The sequence below is a fragment of the Podarcis filfolensis genome, assembly GCF_964270895.1.
Source record: "Podarcis filfolensis genome assembly, chromosome: 9".
In the NCBI taxonomy this organism is placed as follows: Eukaryota; Metazoa; Chordata; class Lepidosauria; order Squamata; family Lacertidae; genus Podarcis; species Podarcis filfolensis.
Genome location: NC_139610.1, coordinates 66,932,430 through 66,954,940, shown reverse-complemented (window position 1 = coordinate 66,954,940; position 22,511 = coordinate 66,932,430). Strand labels below are relative to the sequence as shown.

General features: G+C 45.8%; 1 protein-coding gene across 2 annotated transcripts in view; it reads left to right on the top strand.

Annotated features, from left to right (window-relative positions):
• The window catches only part of FRAS1 (Fraser extracellular matrix complex subunit 1), a 356,925-nt gene that overhangs the window by 11,403 nt on the left and 323,011 nt on the right, over window positions 1-22,511 (top strand). For both annotated transcript variants that reach the window (XM_083631513.1, XM_083631512.1), the window contains exon 2: window positions 5,450-5,481. In XM_083631513.1, the coding sequence (XP_083487639.1) occupies window positions 5,450-5,481 (32 nt within the window). The remainder of the gene's footprint in view (window positions 1-5,449; window positions 5,482-22,511) is intronic.

Here is a 22,511-nt window from a genome sequence, read left to right as displayed (position 1 = left end):
GAATCCAGAAGTCCCTGGGCGGGGACAGATAGTTGTAACCAGTGCCTCAGCAACCACTCACATTATGTATTTTAATAAAGTTGTGGCCAAGATTATGCCAAAAGCCTTAAACAAAAATTCTGTGTGAATTGTGATTTATTTAGGGGGTGGCTTGGGGACCTCGACACACAACGGTAGTTTGTTAAGATCGCTAAGAGTTGCTAGCAGGCCCCAGATTCTCCACCAAGAGCTGTACAGTTCTCCAGGTGTTCCCGCGAAGAGGAGTTGATTCTTCCAGGTTAAACCGCTCTGGGACTTTCTTGTTCCAGCCTACCTTGTCAGATGGTTGTGAAGATAAAACGGGAGAGCAGCTATGTGTCTTGAACTCCATGGAGGAAGGATGAGTACGGGTGCTGTTGACAACAGCAACTACGACTTATTTTGCAATTAGGGCAGCAGAGTTAACATAACGTGGGTGGCTTGTTAGCGGAAAATAAAACACGAACCTGCCCAGGATTGTATGGCCATCCGCCATGGATGCTTTAGTTTAGATTCCTGCATTGCAGTGGGTTGGACTAGATGACCGTTGGGGGTCCCCTGTGATTCTTTGGATTGGGCCATTTTGGCAGGAATAAACTGTGGGAAACTGGGCTTCTTTGTGATAATCAGAGGCCCCTGGTGATCTTTGGTTCTGTGGGCGTTGAATGCCTTGTTCCTTGCTGCATTCCGGACTTTGCTTTCTCATAGCATGTTCTCGTAGGGCCGTCTCCTGCTTTTCAAAACTGCCCTCTCACTTTGGATTTCGTAGCGTTGGAAGCAGGCAATCAGCTTCCTGCGAAGGCCCTGGCCTTGACACTTTTATTAACGGTCTGGCAGGTGCGGTGCAGAAGTGGCTGTTGCTGCCTCCTTGGGGAGACCAACTGCAGCGCCGGCCATAAACCCTTCCTTTGTCTCCGCGTCCCCAGGCGGCATTGAACCAAATCCTCGTGTCCTTCAGAATCCCCAGCGATTGCATCCTGCAGCAGAGCCACTTGCGCCTCGAAGACGAGAGAGGCGTCACTTTTCACCAAACAAATGGCCAGTGTCTGGCTTGATGTTTTTTGCAATTCCCTTTAGGCGCTTTCGAAGGCACTTCTTGTTTTTGAACGAAAGAAAGAAAGAAAAGCTTTGAGAATAAAGGCATGTGTGGTGCATCGTGATTTCCATGAAAGCATTGCTTTACTCTCTTAGAAATCCAAGAGGCTTTATTTCCTACCCAGGCTTTCTCAGCCTGGTGCACTGGACTACAACTCCCATCAGTCCCAACTAGCAGCTGGGGCTCATGGAAGTTGTAGTCCAAAACATCTGGAAGGTGACAGGGTGGCAAAGAATGTCCTCCCTGTAAGTCTCTCTCTCTCCCTCTCTAAAATAATTTTTATTGGTGTTTGCACATGTTTTCCAAACATAATATCCTATCTTATACAATATAACAAACCTTTGGCTATCACAGCCTAGGACTTCCGTCAACTTCGACTAATGGTTTTCTAACCTTCTTTCTGATTTTGCATTTTATTTTAATAGTTATTGCTATAAAAGCCAAATCCTAAATAAACTCCTTCTTGGTCCTTTTTCGCCATAATTCATAGTTCTCCCTGTAAGTCTCATTTGTAGAAAGTGCATTTTTTAAAAAAATTGTAGCAGATGAAAAAGCAACAGCAGCAACCCCTGTGATTTTTGCATGAGTGTCAGCTGTGACTTATTCTAAGCAAGAGCTTGCCGGCTCAGGAGTGTGTGATTTAATCCTTGCCAAATTTTACTTTAAGATACAGTGAAACGCTTGCCAGCAGTTTCAAGCGGGGAAATGTTTTTCAGGTTGCAACACTGGGCTCTCTTTGTCAGAGGAGTTTAAGCAGGGACTCAGCTGCCATCTGTCAAGGATGCTGTAGTCACAACCTGGGTTGCAGATCCTATGTTGAGCAGGAGGTTAGACCAGAGGGGCTCCAGTGCCCCTTTTAGCCCTCTGTGGATAGTGTGCCAGGGCTATGCACTGGCTTATGGAGATGTGGGTGGCGCTGTGGTCTAAACCACTGTGCCTCTTGGGCTTGCCGATCAGAAGGTTGGCGGTTCGAATCCCCGCAACAGGGTGAGCTCGCGTTGCTCTGTCCCAGCTCCTGCCAATCTAATAATAATAATAATAATAATAATAATAATAATAATAATTAATAAATATCTTTATACCCTGTGCTCCCCGGCCAGAGCCAGGCTCAGGGTGGCTAACACCAGTAAAATTAAAATAAAAACATAATAGGGGAGGAAAAAAACCACAATTTAAAATACAGGTTAAAATACAATTTAAAATGCAGCCTCATTTTAATAATAGCCCATAGATTAAAACCATAAGGGGAGGGAAACATAAGGGTCAGACTGAGTCCAAACCAAAGGCCAGACGGAACAGCTCTGTCTTGCAGGCCCTGCGGAAAGATGTCAAGTCACGCAGGGCCCTAGTCTCTTGTGACAGAGCGTCCCACCAAGTTGGGGCCAGTACTTAAAAGGCCCTGGCCCTAGCTGAGACCAATCTAACCACCTTGCGACTTGGGACCTCCAAAATGTTGTCATTTGTGGACCTTAAAGTCCTCCGCAGGGCATACCAGGAGAGGTGGTCCCATAGGTACGTGGGCCCTAGCAGTTCGAAAGCACGCCAGTGCAAGTAGATAAATAGGTACTGCTGCGGCGGGAAGGTAAATGGTTTTTCCGTGTGCTCTGGTTTCTGTCACAGTGTCCCGTTGCGCCAGAAGCGGTTTAGTCCTGCTGGCCACATGACTCAGAAAGCTGTCTGTGGACAAACACCGGCTCCCTTGGCCTGAAAGCGAGATGAGCGCCGCAACCCCATAGTCGCCTTTGACTGGACTTAACCGTCCAGGCGTCCTTTACCTTTACCTTTTACCTTACTGGCTCATGCCAAATCCTGGACCCTAAACCAAATCAGTTTGACCCAGAATTTGACCAGAACAGGTTGAGACAGTCCTGGATTGGGTCCACCCAGAGCAATATGGGGCTGTCAAATGGGGTCACATGGCTTCGGCCGAAGCTTCATTGTTCCCATTGACAGAACTCTGCTCATGCTTCGGCATGGCCATTCATAGCCCCACCTCCTTCTCTGGCTCCCTCCTGCTCCCTCCCTTCAGAATTTCAGTGGATGATGGGAAGTGTAGTCTTTTGCCAACGAAACCGCACCTGTCTCCCAGGAGACCTCTGCCCAAACAAAAGATGCCCTTTGCTCAAGAATGGGGAAGAGTCGTCTAGTTTGCTCTCGTGGGCCAAGGCGGAATTCCAATACTTGTGCAACCTCTGTGATTACTTAGGGGTTCAACGATGATCAAAGACTGCTAGGACTCTCAGTCAATCAGGATCAATTGGTCCCTATTTGTCCCACCTTGGATGGGGCACTCCAGAGCGCTAGATTGTGTCCTGAATCGAATTGAGAGGGACGTGCCGAGACCTTGTATTGCATATGCTCCAACTGTCCTATTTATCAGCTCAGCTTCTATTTTCTGGTCCCTCCTAAGCGAGGGTCAAACTAGATGGGATGTTAATAGCACAAATACTGTACTTATTTTAATCCTCTGCCTCTATTTTGGCTGGCACAATCTGTCACTGGCTCTGCTTTGCCCCATGATACCCTGTTAATTTTTTTCTGCGTGAATTTCTAAAATTCTTCTGATGTGTTCCCTTGGATCTGAGTTCAGGTCCTGCCCCAAACCCCTAATATCTCCAGAAGCTAAAATTCTCGCGTTTGGGTCAAAGGCATCCTTTCTGGCATGTTCTGTGTATTCATACCAATGTGCTGTGCATAGTTCATTACAGTGTTCCATTTCATGCCCTGCAGCTGCTGAGATACATTTTAGAATGGATGATAACTTATTTTAGGAACATCTGTGGTTTCCTAGGCTCCTTTCAACAGAAACAAGCACTCTTCCAGGTTTGAAGTTGGTGGAAGACAAGCTGTTAAAGGATAAACTCATTTCTGCTGTGCTTCTTTCTCACTTACAAAGCACCCAACTTTTTCAAAGGGGTAGGAAGCTATTAAAAGTTCAGACTTTGCATGGACAAGTATAATGAAATCTGGAGCTCATTTATACAAAATATAGTAGGTTGAAACAATTTTAATGGTAACTGTTAACAACTGTTATAGTGATATACTATATATAATTGTCTATTTTCTTTTTCTTACTTTTATCTTCTTCATTTAAAAATAGCACCTTATATGTAAAGGAAAAAATAATAATACTGTATAAAACTGTCCCTGCTTGCAAGCTCAGAACCCAATTGAAACCACACAAAAGGAAAAAGGACTAGGGAGGGCAGAGGAAACAATAACATTAAAGCATATGTATCCATGTTTGTTAACTGATGTGGTTAAATGATTTTTTTAAAAGAAACCTTAGACTGAGTTTTAGCACGCATGAAAAACTTAAAAGAAACCCTTATTTCCTGATGAATAGCCTTTGGACTATAATGTAACTTACTAGCAAATAGAAAACTATCTTTAGAAAGATTTTTCCCCAAAAAGCATTTTATTTTAAAAATCCAATTTAAATTTTAAAAATCTGATTTTTTGATTATAATTTTTTTAAATCATTGATTTTTATCCACCCTGGTTCGGTGACCTGTGGAGGGGAACTGCCTGCAGCACCCTAAATCCAGCACTGGCCTGAGGTTGGACTTTTGCCTTGTATCCCGTTGGCTGAAGGTTCAGATGCTCCTGTCGTGAGTTTGCTCCCTCCCAGCCTTTCTCAACCTGTGGATCCCCAGATGTTGTTGAACTACAACTCCCATCACCCCTAGCTAGCAAGGCCAGAGCTCAGGGATGATGGGAGTTGTAGTCCAACAACATCTGGGGACCCACAGGTTGAGAACCGCTGCGAGTCCAGATACTAAGGATAGTTGGAGAAACTGTGCTGCTTGTGGAAAACGGGCTACTTTGTTGTAAAGGTACCCCTGACCATTAGGTCCAGTCGTGGCCGACTCTGGGGTTGCGGCGCTCATCTCTCTTTACTGGCCGAGGGAGCCGGCGTACAGCTTACGGGTCATGTGGCCAGCATGACTAAGCAGCTTCTGGCGAACCAGAGCAATGCACGGAAACGCCGTTTACCTTCCCACCAGAACGGTACCTATTTATCTACTTGTACTGGTATGCTTTGGAACTGCTAGGTTGGCAGGAGCAGGGACCGAGCAACGGGAGCTCACCCCGCAGCAGGGATTCAAACCGCCAACCTTCTGATCGGCAAGCCCTAGGCTCTGTGGTTTAGACCACAGCGCCACCCGCGTCCCTTTGCTTTGTTGTAGGGACTGTTAAAAGTGCTTCCCTCTCTCTCTCTCTCTCTCTCTCTCTCTCTCTCCCTCCCTCCCTCCCTCTCCCTCTCCAGCACTTCCTAATTTAACAAGTTGGTTTTTATGTCTGCCTAACACAATTTTCTTTCTGGTCTTTCAGGTGTATGCGTCTACGGAGGCTCATCATTTCAGGTAGGTCAGATTTAATGTTATTTGTGACTAGCTGTGCTTGAATTAGATTTCATTTTATGGCATGGAAGGGGCTTTGTCCTTGAAGCAAATTCTAGCCTGGAAGAACGAAAGCACACCACTCAGACGATGGTTGGACCAGAGAGGTCCTAGGTCCCCATACCTGTTGCGATGGCATCCTCTGCTACTGTTTTTGAGGTGGCTACTATAGGGTACAAGTTGGCTAGAAGTGGCAGGAGGGGGAGAGGGCTTGGGGAGGGAGAATTTGCAGATTTTGCAGAAGGCCTGTCTGCTTCTTTCCCCAATGCTATCCCTTCATTGCAACAGTTACAGGTATTGCAATGTTACCTTTTTACAAAGTTGCAAAATCATTAAAAACGCACACGAGGCATGGCTTTGACTGCAATCCTCAATACACTTACTCCTTCGAACCCAGGAAAACTTATGGATAAACATTCATAGAATTGCACTGTTTATTGATCTGAAAGGTAACTCTCTATTTGTTACACGGTCCTTTTATACTTTGGTTGTAAGTAAACTTTTAAAAAAATGTTACAGAACTGCGTTTAACTATTCTATGCATTTGTGTTTGTGTGTGACATAAAAAATCCCTGCAACTCTATATACACATACCTGGGAGTAAGTCCCATTAAACTGAATGGGGCTTGATTTTGGGTAGATGCAGAATCATGCATAGGATTCCACTGTATATAGGGCTGTGTATTTTGTAAGCCCTGAGGTACAGAACATGTGTGAGATTTCCGAAACTTTATTAAATTTCCCCTTTTCAGCCAGCTGTGTTTTTGTCCATGGCTGAAGGAGTAAGTACGGGAGACAATATTCAACTAATACTCTTAAAGCCTTGGTTTTATGATATAAATGGTTGCTGAGTGGTTTTTTTTTTTTTAAGAGTAATGATCTTTGTCGGCTTAGCCATGCTGTAAGAGAAAGTATTAGCTGTGTCAGGAAATGTGTATGTAAACTTTTCCCCTATGTAGAGTGTGGCATGTGGGATTAGGTTGCAAGTGCCTGAGAGATGGGTACAGTCTGATTTTTAATCTCTGCTTTAGAAGGGTGAACTGCCCTTAGTATTGCTGGACCAATTTTTGGCTCAACTGTGGGTCTTTTTTAACATTTCATTGTGTGGTGTGCTTAACAAAAAATGCTCCCGTCAGTCTACCATGGGAGAAAAGCAGTGAGAGATTCTAAGGTTGTTTCCAATTGACCTGTTTGAGGACTATTTATCCTGATTTGTTTGTGGAGAGGTTAGACAATGTTGCATCAACCCAAGTGTTTCCCCAAACTTTGCATTGTATTTTCCCGTTGCTTACCTCTTTGGCAGAACACTGATCTATTTGGGAGGAAGTTTTGTTGTACAATAGCGCTGCACCTACTTTAACAATGCATTGTGAATTCACCAGTATGTGATTTTGACTTGGCAATATATCGCAAATCATGGTGTGTGTTAAGGCTGGGTGATATATCATCCAAAACTGGTTTCCAGCCCATATCAAGATATTGGTTTCATAATTTTTGACCTGGCGTATATTGCGAATCATGATGTGTGTGTGTGTGCTATGCAAAAATCACAATGTAGGAAAAAACTGTGAGGCTAGGCAATGCCTCTACTTAAAGGTAAAGGTAAAGGGACCCCTGATCATTAGGTCCAATCGCAGATGACTCTGGGGTTGCGGCACTCATCTCGCTTTATTGGCCGAGGGAGCCGGCGTACAGCTTCCGGGCCATGTGGCCAGCATGACTAAGCCGCTTCTGGCGAACCAGAGCAGCGCATGGAAACGCCGTTTACCTTCCCGCTGGAGCGGTACCTATTTATCTACTTGCATTTTGACGTGCTTTCAAACTGCTAGGTTGGCAGGAGCAGGGACCGAGCAACGGGAGCTCACCCTGTCATGGGGATTTGAACTGCCGACCTTCCGATCGGCAAGTCCTAGGGTCTGTGGTTTAACCCACAGTGCCACCTGTGTCCCGCCTCTACATAGTTCCATCCTTATTTCAGACATTGTGATACATCAGCATACCACGATGTTTAGCTGATGATATATCATGAAGTTGAAAACCAGCTCCATCCTTATTTCAGATGTTGTGATATATCAGTATATCACGATGTTTAGCTGGTAATATATCAAGAAGCTGAAAACCAGATATTGCCCAGACCTCCTGGAGATGTAGTTCCAATTATTTCTGGCATGCATGGACTCTATGCAATTCCTTCTTTTATCCCCTACCTTGTGAGGTGTGAAGTGGCCCCCATTGTTTCGGGTCTGACCTTGCTAACTGAGATTTAGCTCTCAATTTAGTGCCATGGTGCAAACACAGTTTGCTTTCCTCCATCCGTATCCCGCCAGTTGCTCCCTGCGTCTAACCCTCTTAGAGTTAAAATTCCTCTTCCCTCCCAACTTTGACATTGTCCCTTTAAAGCCGTCCTGTTGCAAAGCGAGAGAGAGGGGATGAGATGAAATTGATTTACGGCCCGTTGTCTTTGGCGGACGGCTTGGAGGAAAGCCGGAGCAGATTGCATGCATTTGTTTCCATTAAAAATATACTGTGGAGCATCACAATGTTTTAAAGGCTATTGAGAAATCTGCCTACACTCCATCAACTCTAATAAATTGTGCGGCAGATAATTCTCCCCTCCACATTTTGGCTCGATAAGTACTGTAATATACTGGTGCTCAGAACACGCGGAAATGAGACATCAGGATGTCACCCCTGCCTGTTGACGTGCGGCTGATATTTGCAGGACTTTTTTTCACCAGGCTTGTAGGTTTTCGTAGGTAGCAAAGACAGTGTGGATGCCAGACACGTACAGAGCTCCCTTTCATCATGTGGCACAGCCTAAGTGACTGATTCTTAGCCCTCCGCTTATGATAGACTGCTGGTTCCTCTCCATGTATCTCCGCAGATGTCGTGGGATGTACTGGGGAAGGAAAGTTCTCATGGCTGTGGGTGAGGAGACTGAACATCTGCCTCACTCTGAACCAGATAATGGCAGGAAGAGCTGTAGCTTGGCTAGTTGCGTCTTAATCTGTGTTTTTAATTTTTGCTCCTTCCGCCAATTTCCCCCCCTTCCAAATTATTACAAATCAAACCAAATTAATTTATTTTAATACAATTTCTAAAAGATCAGGTTTCCCTCCCCCGTTGCGTAATATGTTCACATCGCTGCATCAATTCTTATTAGTCTCTAGTTGTCGTCACTTCACTTGCCATTAAACATTTCTTACAGCTGCCCCCTTGTGTGTTTTAATTTTTGTGAGGCTTCTTTGTTCTTGGGGAAAAGTGTAATAATAATAATAATAATAATAATATAAAAATTCTCACAACAACCCTGTGAGGTAGGTTAGGCTGAGAGGCAGTGAAGGGCCCAAGGTTACCCAGTGAGCTTCATGGCTGAGTGGGGATTTAACCCTAGTCTCCAAGATCCTAGTCCATGGGTAGGCAAACTAAAGCCCGGGGGCTGGATCTGGCCCAATCACCTTCGAAATCCGGCCCACTGACGGTCCAGGAACCAGCATGTTTTTACATGAGTAGAATGTGCCCTTTTATTTTAAATGCATCTCTGGGTTATTTGTGGGTCATAGGAATTTGTTCATTTCCCCCCCTCCAAAATATAGTCCGGCCCCCCACAAGGTCTGAGGGACAGTGGACCGGCCCCCTGCTGAAAAAGTTTGCCGACCCCTTTCCTAGTCCAATACTTTTAGTTTAGCAACTGCACCACTTCTCCAAGTCCAAATAATTAAAAAATGCCTTTACGATGGGAAGAACATACACAATCAAGACCAAAAATAATAAGAGATCACTGCTGCTGTTCCTGCATAGGTATTTCCTTGCATGTTGCTGCTTGCTGGCTGTAACCAGGTTAAAGTTTGTGTTGAACAAGAAATGTTTTGCTTGGAAACAATCAGCTGAGTCTAAAAAGGGAGTGGGCAATGTGCGGTTGTTAACCCCAGTTGAGCAGTGTGATCTGGCCCCTCAAGTACTCACAAAGGTCTTGGTGGCAGTGGCAAAAGAAGTCTATGCAGTGCTGGAGTGAGAGAAGCTCAGTGCCTGACGGAGGTACACATCACCCCTGGGACCCACAGCAGTACAATTCCCATGGCAGCGGAAATGGCTGATGTTTGCTTATTTGTCCCAATCCAATCCAGCAAATGTGAACGCTATCAGTTGTTGTTTTCAGTCCACAAATGGCACATAATTGATTTTGGGTTCCCCCGGGTTTGCACGGTTTCCCTTGCGTTGAAATAAATGGTGTGGCATAATGTAAGGACGACGTCATCAATTAGACGGGTTGCGAAAAATGTTGCCATAGTGGACAGTGGCGAAAGAAGACGAATGACACAGTTTTGGGTGGAAGCTGAACCGCAGCAGAATGGAAACGGTTCTGCGTGATGTGACGAATATGGGGCAAGAGAGAAATCGGTGCCTTCTCACATCCCTGCCCCCCAGATCAATGAACTGAATAGTTCATCTGCCTTTCTTTGTGCAAGAGGGTGCATGAGAGTGGAGGTGAGGGCCACACCCAGTATTCCTTCACCCCAGAGGGTTTGTCCTTTGACATCGGCGAGCTAACAGTAAATCACACCATACAAGTTGGAGTTAACTCTTTATTAGCAGAAAACATGATGGACACAAGAGTGTCTGGCCTATGAGCACAGCACTCATCTCTGGTAGGTTTTGTCCCCATGAAGTAGTTGTTGAAGACCTCCGCTTCCTCACAGATGACTAAGCCCCCTCCTCTCCAGGGCTTTCCCCAAGCAATCGGAGACTGTGCCTGCGCATCGCAAATCTCTCCTCCATTCCTTGCATGCCTCTTCTGGTTCTGGGAGACAAGAGGGGAGCTTGTTGCAAGAGGAGGGGGGGGGAACCCATGACTCATTGCTGCCTCTTGGCCTCCTTCATCCTACTCTCCTGCTTCAGTTTCTGCCTCTGATTCTGGACTTCTCTTCCACAGACTCTCCCCGCTCTCTAAGCCTTGTTACTTGTTCAGCTTCCAACACCACCTCCTCCCAGTTGACTCCCTCTCACCGATCATCATTGTCCAACCATTCCTCTGCATCCATAATATCCGTGGGTGAATGTGTTCCTTAGGTCAAAAGCAGCATCTAAGCCAGTGGTGGCCAAACTTTTTTCAAAGAGGGCCAGATTTTATGAAGTGAAGGGCCGTGAGGGCCAGCCAAAGGGCCGGCCAAAGTTGTTGACCCTTTTTTAGGATTGAAGTTGTTGACCTTTTTTTAATGATTTTACCCCAAAGTTGTTGAGCTTCTTTTTTTAGGGTTGAAGTTTTTGAGGTTTTTTTGGGTTTCACCCCAGGAAGTAAACCAACCGGCAGGCTGGATTAGGTCCCCGAAATGGACTTTGGACATGCCTGATCTAAGCGATCTCTTGAAGATTTCAGAATCTCGACAACTCTTCATGCTGCCAGCAGCAAGTAACTGATAGAAATGAATTCCTTGCTGAATCTGCGTTTTCATTCAATAAAAACAGCCGGAAAGGTATGGGTGCAAGGAGTGAGCTGTGGAAGGGAAGCAATATTAGTGATCACTAATGCATGGGCTGCTGTCAGATATTGTAAGGTTGGCAAGTAACTGGGTCACTGGAGTGGATCTCGTTGGTTGCTTTTTCTGCATGCTAAAGGGCATATTCATACATATTTTTAGTTGCCATATTTTTTAATAGGCTCTGCCGCTGTGCCCTTTACAGCAGCCTGACACAGATGAAACTAAGCACAGGAAGGTATTCTTGGCATAGAGACAAGTGTGGAAAGCTTCACTTGTGACATCTGTGTCATGCAAAAGGCACGGGAACAGAACATTTTTAAAATTTAAAAGGCTGGCAACCTTTCCAGACAACCCTACTAGTTTCTTTTTTTGTTGGGGTGGAACAGACTCCCATGAGAGGTGGTGGACTGTCCTTCGTTGGATGTTTTTACGCAGAGGTTGGATAGCCACCTGCCATGTATGATCTGTTAGAATTCCTGCCCTGTGATTGCAGTCATGGGATTGTTGTCTATCACATGACGGTATATGTTTTGACTCCACAGAGTGGGAAGTGACAGAGACAGGATGTTTGTGTTACTGTGTTCCGTGAAGTGGGACTATTGTCCTTTGTTCTTTTTCTCTTTGCTGTCTGATGCTAGAGAGAGAGGGAGCCATGTTGCAGTGCTCCGTGTGTGTTTATATGTAAATAAAGTAGATTAGCCAAAATGCTGAGTTGCTGAGGTCTGTCACGTGCATGATGCACAAACTCTGCGGATCCCTAAGTGTGCCGATGTCTGTTGGCATCGGTCACTGTGATGTTCGGGCTGAAGAAAGCTTTTGAAGCTCCCGAACGAAAGATTAGGAGGGAGAGAACATGCCAGTTGGGCATGCGTCTCTACCAGGGTCCTACTCAAGTGTAGGCTGAACTCCTGATATGATCTAGTTGAGATTCCTGCATTGCAGGGGGTTGGACTAGATGACCCTCAGAGGTCCCTTCTGACTACAGTTCTGTGATTCTGTGTGATGCAGAAGTGCTCACCTTAATCATTGCTCCCTGAGCAAAGCAATTCTACCATTTGGGTCCGTGAGCTTCCCTTCGTCTTCCTCCTGCTCAGCGTCTCTTCCCTCCTGCACCTCCAAGGCGTTCAGCTCATTTTATTTTTATAAAAAATAAAAAAATAAAATAGATAAATAGGTGTCTAAGTCAGCTACTTTCCTTTTCAGTCAGCGACATTCCTCTTTGTCTTCACCAGGCTTTGAAGGAAGCGCATTACAGAAAGGATTGATTATGTGCTATTGTATCCTGCTTCCTAAGCACTTAACGGCTGTGTACAATGGTAAATGCTGAAAAACAATATTTTATGCAAAAGCGTTCCCTTCCCCCACCCCAGTGAACTTCATGGGGGTGGGTGGGGAGAAGGAACTCTTCTTAAGATTTGTGCAAAAAAGAAGGGAAAAAAAGAGGCACTCTGAATCTTGAAAATCCCATAGGGGATGATGCATTTGCCCGTTTTTGCACTACATAAGAAGAGACCTGCAGGATCAGGCCAGCGACCAATCTTGTCCAGCATCCTGTTACTCACAGATGCTTATGGGAAGCTTACAAGCAGGACCCAGTGGCAGATTTGGGCTCTCAAATTTCAGTGGCACCCTGTGTGATGCTAAAATTCGTCATCTTGCCCCACCTCTACTCCATTATTGTAGCACTGCCTGCAGCGCAGCCAAGCCGGTCACGCTATCTTAAAACCACCTTTGCAGGACCCGAGTGCAAGAGCGCTCTCCCCTCCTGCAGTCTCTCTGCTGCACTGAGGAGGAATGGTGGGAGCCTGCCCCTCCACCGGATCCTGAATTTTCCCAGGAGCAGGAGGACAGTATAGATGTGGAACAGCGGTTTGCAGAGGGGCATAGTTCAGAAGGCAGAAGCTGGGAAATGCTGGATGGGGAACAGGTAGGAGAAGAAACACGGGAAGAGAGAGGGTTAACAGATTCATAGTCTCTGGACAGCATTCACACACATCCTGTCTCGAAAGTCACGGAGAGCTCAGAAAGTGGCAGAACAGAAAGCACAGAGGGTACAAGCTCAGATTACAAGACGTAGGAGTGGCGTAGATTAATAGGGATGGAAGAGGGTGGAGTCCTTAATTGGGAGCACCGCCATTCTGGGAGATGCTCTGTCCCATGAGACCAGGGCCCTACAGGATTTAACCTCCTTCCATAGGGCCTGTAAGACAGAGCAATTCCGCCTGGCCTTTAATTTGAATTCAGCCTGATCTTTTATTTCCCTTCTCTTCCCTCCCTCTCCCCTTTTATGAAGATTACCCACTCTGAGACCCCACAGCTAATTCTCCCCTGGCCTCCTCACTGGCCCAAGTAGGACTCATTCAGCCAGCTAGCCCTGGTGACTATCTAATGCTTATTAGATGGATTTCCCCTAAATTGAGTTCTGAATTTTGAATTTTATTGTTATTCATGTTTTTATACTGTATTTTATGCTACTTTTACAATTAAGTGTTTTAAATTTGTTGTTAGCTGCCCTGAGCCCGGTTTTCTGAACTGGGAAGGGTGGGTAAATACAAATTTATTATTATTTATTATTCGTTCTCTCGCTGTGATTATTAAAGTTTCTAACTGGTAAGAAGGCTCATTTTCTTTTTTTTTTATAAAATATTTATTAGCATTTTCAAGAAACACACAACAAACAAAAACCAAAAAATAAACAAAACAAAAAACACAAAAATACATAATAAACACAGAAAAAAAAAATAGAAAAAACACATAAAGTTTCTGTTACTTATTATTCTTAACCTTATTTCTCAGACCTCCTCACACCTCCCCTTCTTGTATTCCAATTTAAATTGTCAATTCAGCAAGTCCTTAACTTATTTCTTTACCTTAGCTTAAACATTTATTCTAACATACTATTATTTTATTTTACTTCTTTTTCCATTTCCTCAATTTATTTTTAACAACCTTATTTTCAATTAATTTAAAAAGAAAAAACCAATTTTACCTTATTAAAATTATACATCAATACTTATACCTCATTATTTATTTTTAGACCTTTTTCCTAAAGTCGACCAAAATTTCCCTTCCACGATTTACCCAATTTCCTTACCACTAACAAAATATAAAAAGCAAATTATCCTTATGTACCCTTTGGATTCCCAACCTCCACCCACCCTTTTCCCGGTTCCAGTCCCCAACCAATATCCGTCAGTCTTTATGTTATTTATTTAGCCTGGAGATCTCACGTCCGAGGCCCTTATATCTCTCTCAGTTCCTTTCTGCCGGTCTCTTTGATAGTCTTTGATATTAAGCCCCAAGTCTCGGAGGGGCACCGGCCCAACAGAATCCATGTTACTTCCAGCCGGTCCTCCATCCTTACAAGCAAAGCCTATGGGGTGCTCCAACTCTTGTTTCAAATTTCTTCCAGATCCAGATGTCCCCAAAGCTCCAGCTTTCACCTTCAACAAATTTGTAATCCTCAGGTCTTCAGATCTCCTCCAAAGAGGGTCTCTCCATTTTCCAAACTCCCATTCCGACCAGGCTTTCCACATCCAATTTTTATTGTCCTTTTTTGTCATCATGTCAGGCCTCATATTGTAGCTCTCCTTTAACTCCTGCAAATCTCCTGCTCCTCCTTCATTTTCTTCAAAAACCACATATTGCTCCATCGTATCTACACTTTCAGTTTCATTTATTTGTTCAGTAGAATAGGCTTCCTGTTTCAAGTCCTTATCAGGCTCAAAAATGTTGTTTACTGTCCAGTGTAGTAGTGATGCCTCTGTAGACAAAGCATTGTATTCATCTTGCAGGTTTCCCAAGAGAACGAGTGCTCTGTCCAGTTCTGCTTGAAATTTACGTACTCCAGCCATTTTTATGATGTAGTGTCCCTATTACCCCTCTAGGGGGATTTTAGTTCCTTAGTATTCCTTTCAGCTCAAAACCAAAAGTCCAGTTATTTTGTAACAGTCCTCCTTGTTTTCAACAAATTATACCAAGTAGACCAGCAAAAACAACAGAAACAATGTTCTCTTTTTCCAGCTGACAACTAGCTGACTAGCAGCTCACTTGACAGCTGTCAAAATCTTCAATGCAACAGGCTTTCTCATAGGACGTTCCCGGGTCTCGGGGGGGGGGTGAAATTTCAACTCCCAAAATTCTTTTTATCCTCCAGTAAATCTTCTTATCGTGTCAAAACCGTGAAGTCAGGATCTTTCATTAAAAGACAAGAGACAAATTCTCTCGACCTTAGCTGCCCAGTCCTTTGCTTTAAATTGTTTACAAGAGGGGGGGGTGGACTTCCTTTTTAGCCCCTTCCCGCTCGTTCCAAATCCAAAATTAAAAATTTTTTAAAGTTCCAATCTCCGTATTACTCACGGGTTTATGTTTTGGAGTCCAATCGGTCTTGGAAGAAGTTGGCGCTCTCTGTCAATGGCTTGCGGCTTCACTCCGTAGGCGAGGGAGTACTCTCAGCACCACCACCCTGCCTCCGTTCCGAAGCCTTTAAAAAGGCTCCGTCGCGGATTGGGGGGGCGCAAATGGTGCCCGCCGAGTCTCTGTGTTCACAGGCATCCGCGCCTGTGATTTTAAGGGTCTCCACTTCGCCGCAGCGGCCAGACCCAGACGCTACGGAGCCGATTCCCTCCGGAGCTCGGAGGGAATCCGCCATTAAACAATGGCGCCAACCCGGAAGTCAAGAAGGCTCATTTTCCTTTGTTCTGCTTTTCTACTGCCACATGGGAGGAAGCCAGTTCCCTGAAGCCTGACACTCCCTTGGCTGGTATTCAGCAGCGTTACTGCTTCTGACCTTGAAAGCAGAGCAGAGCCATCATGGCTACTAACCATGGATAGTTTTGTCCCCCACTAATTTGTCCAATCCTCTTTTAAAGCCACCCAGGATGGTGACCTTCTCTGCTTCCTGTGGATGTGCTGGATGCTGTTGGGGCCACCACCTTCTTGGTTCAAACTCCTGCCCAATGCCCCCTATAGGGAGTGATAGAAATTAGCCAGGCGCCAGGCGCGTTTTGCTACTGGCACAGGGAAAATGGCGACCATGTGGACATCTCTGAATGCCAAGTTGACAACTGGCATCTCCACCTGGCTGACTCCATCTTTCTTAAGCAGGTAAGCTTGAAGAGCTTATTTATTTCATTTATACCCCCCCTTTTTTCCCAAGGAGTACACGTTTCACCCATTCCTCAGTTACTCCCTACGACGACCCAGTAAGGTAGGTAAAGAGGCGTCACGACTGAGTGGGGATTTGAACTCTGATCTCCCAGGTCCTAGTTTGACACACTCACCACTTTACCCCACTGGCTTCCTAGAGTCCTCCTGCTATGGGGCTCTATAAATTAAGTAGGTAAAAATATATATATGGGGAAAGCAAAATGTCCCTTAGAGAAGGATCTGAAATATTTTCCTTGAAGCTTGCATTTGTTCTTTTCTGGATTGTTTTATTTGATGTTATAACGTGTTCTAAACTGCCTTGAGATTTCCTCCCCTTTAAAATATAAAGCGGTATAGAAATAGAATGAAAAATAATAATAGTAATAAATTTCGCTGCAGGAAAAAAAAAGGCGCCTAGATATTCATTGGTGGCAACCGTAACCCTGGTTTAAGGTTCCATTTGGTGATGGAGCTTATATATCTGAGTTTCTAACACTGCCTGAAGTGTCGTTCAGAGTAGCCAGTTGCATTGCTCACTGCGGAAGATAACAGCACAATAAAATTCAATTAATTGGGCATTTATTCAAAATCCAGTTGAAACGACTTGGTTTAATTGATTCAACAAAACAATCCAGCGATACTAGCTTTTCAAAGTCGGGAAAGGTCATTTTCACGCCTCCCTCCCCTTGGCCTCTCAGTGCCCCATAGGGAGACCACCCACTTTGGGTACCGGTGCTCTGTAGCTTCTTAGTCACCGCTGTTTGATTTTCAAATGATTCCGTCTCTTCTTTGAACGATGGCGCCCAGGGAGATGTTGCTGGCGATTCATCGACCGGACACGCATGGGGCTCCCTGCCTGCCTGCAAAAACCTCTCCCTCCGGAGGCTTTGAAGCCTGGCGACGGCTGCGTTTGTGCAGAGGGATGGCCGCATGTCGCATGGATTAATCAAACTTGTCCCTTGCTGCGTTCTCAAAGCTGCACGGCCCTTCTTGAGCCTTCTGAAGGCGGCCTGCGTTTCCCTTAGAGAATCCTCGAAGATTCACCACTTTATAGTTGAAGGAAGACAAAAGGCAGGAAGGTCAAATGCCTGGTCACAATAGTGATGGTGGGAGACACATTGTGTGAGGATACGGTAGAATTCAGATGCATGGGCCTAATTTTTGCTGAGGTTAAGCTCCAGAATCTTTGACTCCAGTTCATCCTTGGAGTGCAGGCAATGCTCAACTTCCTCAGGGCTTGCGTTCCAGGGGCCAAAATCATTTACAGTGAAAATGTCGGGAAGGATTGCCAAAGGTTCCCCCCCTCCACGATTCTCTGCCCTCTTTCCAATTTTTATTTTATTTTGCCAAGTTAAATTCATGTAAGTTGCGAGTTACCTGCATGTGATCTCATAAAGAAGGCACCTCTGTGAAAGCATAACATGCATTATAATTTCCGCATGTCAGGAGTGTGTGCAGGAGCCAGGCCCTGTGACCAGTAGGGCTTTGCAGGACTGGGGCCTTCCAAAGTTTGTTCTGGAGAGGCAAGGCGCGGCCACACAGGTGAGGCCGCTTGGTAACTCACCGCACCTGGTGGCAAGAGCCGGGAAGGGATATAAGGTCAGCATTTCCCTTCGGCTCTTTGCCACAGCAACACGCTTCCTGCCTTGCTGCGTTTGGCTCCTTGCTTCCTGATCCTTGGACCCTTGACTTCATGACTCCTTGCTTCCTGACCCTGGGACCCCTGGCTTCTGGACTCTCATTCCTGCTCCCACCCCACCATCTTGCCCCCGGTCCCAACGTCCTCAGCCGCGACTTCATAGAATCATAGAATCATAGAGTTGGAAGAGACCACAAGGGCCATCGAGTCCAACCCCCTGCCAAGCAGGAAACACCATCAGAGCACTCCTGACATATGGTTGTCAAGCCTCTGCTTAAAGACCTCCAAAGAAGGAGACTCCACCACACTCCTTGGCAGCAAATTCCACTGTCGAACAGCTCTTACTGTCAGGAAGTTCTTCCTAATGTTTAGGTGGAATCTTCTTTCTTGTAGTTTGGATCCATTGCTCCGTGTCCGCTTCTCTGGAGCAGCAGAAAACAACCTTTCTCCCTCCTCTATGTGACATCCTTTTATATATTTGAACATAGCTATCATATCACCCCTTAACCTCCTCTTCTCCAGGCTAAACATGCCCAGTTCCCTTAGCCGTTCCTCATAAGGCATCGTTTCCAGGCCTTTGACCATTTTGGTTGCCCTCCTCTGGACACGTTCCAGTTTGTCAGTGTCCTTCTTGAACTGTGGTGCCCAGAACTGGATCGATCGCCCGTAGACTGGACCATGACACCGCAGTCCTACAACCTGATCACCCGGAAGTAAAATGACAGGACCTGGGAGACCAGGGTGATCCACGGGATTCAAATCCCCACCAGGCCATGAAGCTGGCTGGGCCAGTCACTCATTCTCGTGCCTAGCCTACTATGCAGGGTTGCCGTGTAGATAAAATGGGGAGAAGGAACACACTTGTTTTCTTTTGCTCTGGAGGGCAGGATTCGAACCCGTGGCTTCAAGTTACAAAAAAGGAGATTGCGACTAAACATCGGGAAGAACTTTGTGGCAGTAAGAGCTGTTTGACAGTGGAATCGACTCCTTTGGGGGCGTTGTGGACTCTCCTTCCTTGGAGGCCTTTAAAAAGGGGTTGGGTGGCCATCTGTCATGGATGCTTTAGCTGAGATTCCTGCATTTCAGGGGGTTGGACTAGATGACCCCTAGGGGTCCAACTCTACAATTCTCTCTAGTTGGAAACTTCTGCAAGTGAGAGGGAGGCATTGTTGAAAATGTCGGAATCTGAAGCCTTATCAGTCAGAGGAATTGGCCACTCTCCAGGTGCCCGGCTTGGATTCCTTGTTGACCTCCCCCGTCAGCGACTCCTGGCAAGACAAGGCGAGGTCTCTATCGGCCGATTCTCCTCAACGTGAGAAGAACACAACCATCCCTCCTCCCCTGCCATTCCCCAGGGAGGGGAGAGAGACAGACAGAAATGTATTTACATGCCTTTATTTCTGTCTTTCCAGCAGTGCAGAGAAACGTGTCTGCACTCTCTCAACACCAATAGCAGAGAGGGAATAACTCCACCCATGTACTTCCAGTACAGGGTCATGTGCCACTCTGAGCTAACATCCGGTGCTCAGTGCACAGAATAGACTGTCCCTTTGTTCCCACGGTACAGTCCCAAACATCAACATCCTGTTTGGCTTTCCAGCCATCTGGAGCACTCAGCAGCATTGCTCCTTTTTCGTAACAACCTCCCCCAAAAGAATCAATGCGTGTTGCGGCAAGCAAAGCGTGATCCAGAGAAGAAAACAAACAGTTGTTATACACATAACACTCCCCTGTTGTTCCAGTTCCACCCTTGGAACTACCCGCCACTGGTTTCCCCAGTGTACCTCTCTGGTTGTCTGGCTTCCAAGGAATGAGTGCATCTGCATTACCTTGGCTAGCATCTCTCTGTTGTGTCTTTTTCTCTGACTTAGACACAGCTCCAACCTGTCCTCGGTTGTGTACAACAGCAACACATGCAACAGCTAAGTTAGCAAACTCTTCTGAGTACCTTTTGGGTGGTTCACCCTTTGTGACTCTCTCAGACCTGCGCAAGAGGTGCTGATCCTCTCTGCTCACTGGTTCTGTCTCAGGACTCCTAGGAGAACCAGTTCCAATAGTAAACAGTGGTTCATCCTTCACCTGTGAAGGTCTATCCATTGTGTGAGATTTCCTCTCAATGACTGTGACAACTGAGCTCTCTGAGCTATCACTGTCACTCTCAGTACCACTGTAATCTGTAAAGTCATCATCATCATCTGAATCGCCCTCTGTGGGAAATGTGTGTACTATCACTCTCTCCTGTTCAGGAGCACTCTCTAGAAATTTTGTGAGAATCACCTGACCAGATTCAGACAAAATTACTCTGTAGAGACCCTTTTCATATCCCACAAAAATGCCTCTGGCATTCTTTACTCCACCTGGAGCTTCTGTCCTCACATGAGACCCAAAAACCTTGAAATGGGCAACAGAAGGTTTTCTCTGGAACAGTTTCTCAAAAGGAGAACTTCCCAACTCTTTTGAAACCTTTCTCACCCACGCATAACAAAACGACATGAGTGACTCCGCCCAGAACTCATGTGGCAGATGTGAACTAAGCAATTGCGCATTCATCCCCTTTTGCAATTCTTTGTTCACCCGTACACAGACACCCCTGTTCCACGCTTCCGCTGAAACAGCAACCTTGTGTCTTATCCCTTCCTTCTGCAGGAACCTCTGGAAATCCTGTAAAAGAAAAATCTGCTTCTCATCTGTCAAAAGACAATCAATGTTAGCATCATGCATATCTTTAACCTTGTCACAAAACTCCTGAAACCTTTCCAAGGCTTCTTGTGGCCTCTTTAATACATAAATCCAGACAAAGTTAGAGAAATGATCCACACACACAAGATAAAATCTTGCATTGCCTCTAGATGGTTCTAGAGGACCAATCACATCAGCATACACCCGCTGAAATGCTCTGTCGACCCTGGCCACCTTCTTGGCGCTCGTTTTGGTCACACCTGCAAGAGAAATCAAGTTAGACTCAGAATTACATTCCATGTAATCACTTTGCTCAAAAGTCAACAAATACAGTCCATCTTTCTCTCTGGCAGAAAGATACAACTCTCCATCTTTGAAGATCTTGCAGCTCTCAGCATCATAGGACAGTTTCAGTCCTTTCTTTGCAATCTGCGAAACACTCAGCAGATTGAACTTCAATTCAGGAACCAAGTAAACATTGTGTATAGTCAGGTTCAGACTCTTTAGATACACAGTTCCAATCCCGGTCGCCTCCAGCTCCTGACCGTTGGCTTGTTTCACAGCGAAGCTTTGCTTCTTAAACGTTGAAAAGAGCGCCTTGTGTGGGGACATATGAAAATTACAGCCCGTATCGATTATAAACGAGTGTCCAACATCTGGCGTGGTTCCTTTCGCCATCATGGCCTTTGCAGGTTTCACCGAAGACATGGTATGACCTTTGCCTGCTGCCTCAGGCTTTGCTGAGCGGCCCTCAGCTCCTTTTGGCTGACGTGGCTTCTTGCAGCTCCGCTGAAGATGCCCAGCCTGTCCACAATTGTAACATCGGACAACGTTCAAAGCTACAGCATTCTCTCCAGTAGCAACATCAGTGGGGGAATTAGAACTCCGTTCTTCCCTCCCCCTGTCCTTCACCTCCAGTGCAGCAAGCCTGTCGTGTTCATTCAAAACAACGGCAGACACCCTCTCCGCGGTCAAATCTTGCGCCGGAAGGGAACCCAGCTGACTGGCAACCGTTTTGTAAGTCCGATTTAAGCTGTTAATCATCATGAAGCAAAACACTTCCTCCTGTAGACGGAAATTGCGTTCCACCATCTGTTGGCGCAGATATTTCATTTCCGTCAGGTGCGCTTGAACATCTCCATCAGGCGCAAGCCTCAGATTGGTCATCTTCTCAAAATACAGCAACGCTGAAGAACCAGCATCTCTCTGATGTGTTCTACGCAGCGTTTCCCAAATCTCACGCGCGTATTCCAAATCCTGAATATGCACAAGTTGATCATCCGAGACACACAGAATTATAGCCGTCCTGGCCTTCACATTCTGTGATCCCCAACCTCGCGTTGGTGCTACAGGGATGGGATTCTCAATCACCCCAAAAATCCTCTGATTCTGCAGCAGGGCCTTCATCTTTACAGACCAAGATGAATAATTGTCATTAGTCAGGGGAGGCGGGTAAGGCAAGCCTCCCCCTTTCTTGGCATCCATTTTGAAGCCAAGTCTCAGCTCCCACACTCGAGCTAGTAAAATCCAAAAGTCTCCTTTCTGGATTGTTTACTGCCGTCTGGCAGGCAATCTGCAAGCTGTCTCACTGTCCTTGCAAAGAAGCGAATTCAAAACAACTTTCGCTTTCCCATTGCTCTAACTGAGCCAGCCCCAGGTGTCAGTAACCTTCCACTGTACTGACTGTCGTTGCTTAGCAACTGTGCATACTTCTCTTTCAGGCAGGATTTCTTATCTCACCACAAGTATGCCTGGTATGCAAGCCTATGCTCTCAGAGCTGTTTTTCCAAACGCAGCTCCTGTGAACCACTCCTGCGTTCACACTTTTAGCCCGATATTCAGCATACCTTTTTGGGGCTCCGATGCTTGGAAAACACCTCCTCTTGGTGTCCAGCCGTCTGTTCAGCTTCTGGCTGCAATGCAGACGTTATCTTCTTTCCTTGGTGCAGAGGATGGCACACGATCCATCAACCTCTCACCTCTCATGCTGATTCCCATGGATCAGATAACCAGCAGCTTCTGCTACCATATGTCGGAATCTGAAGCCT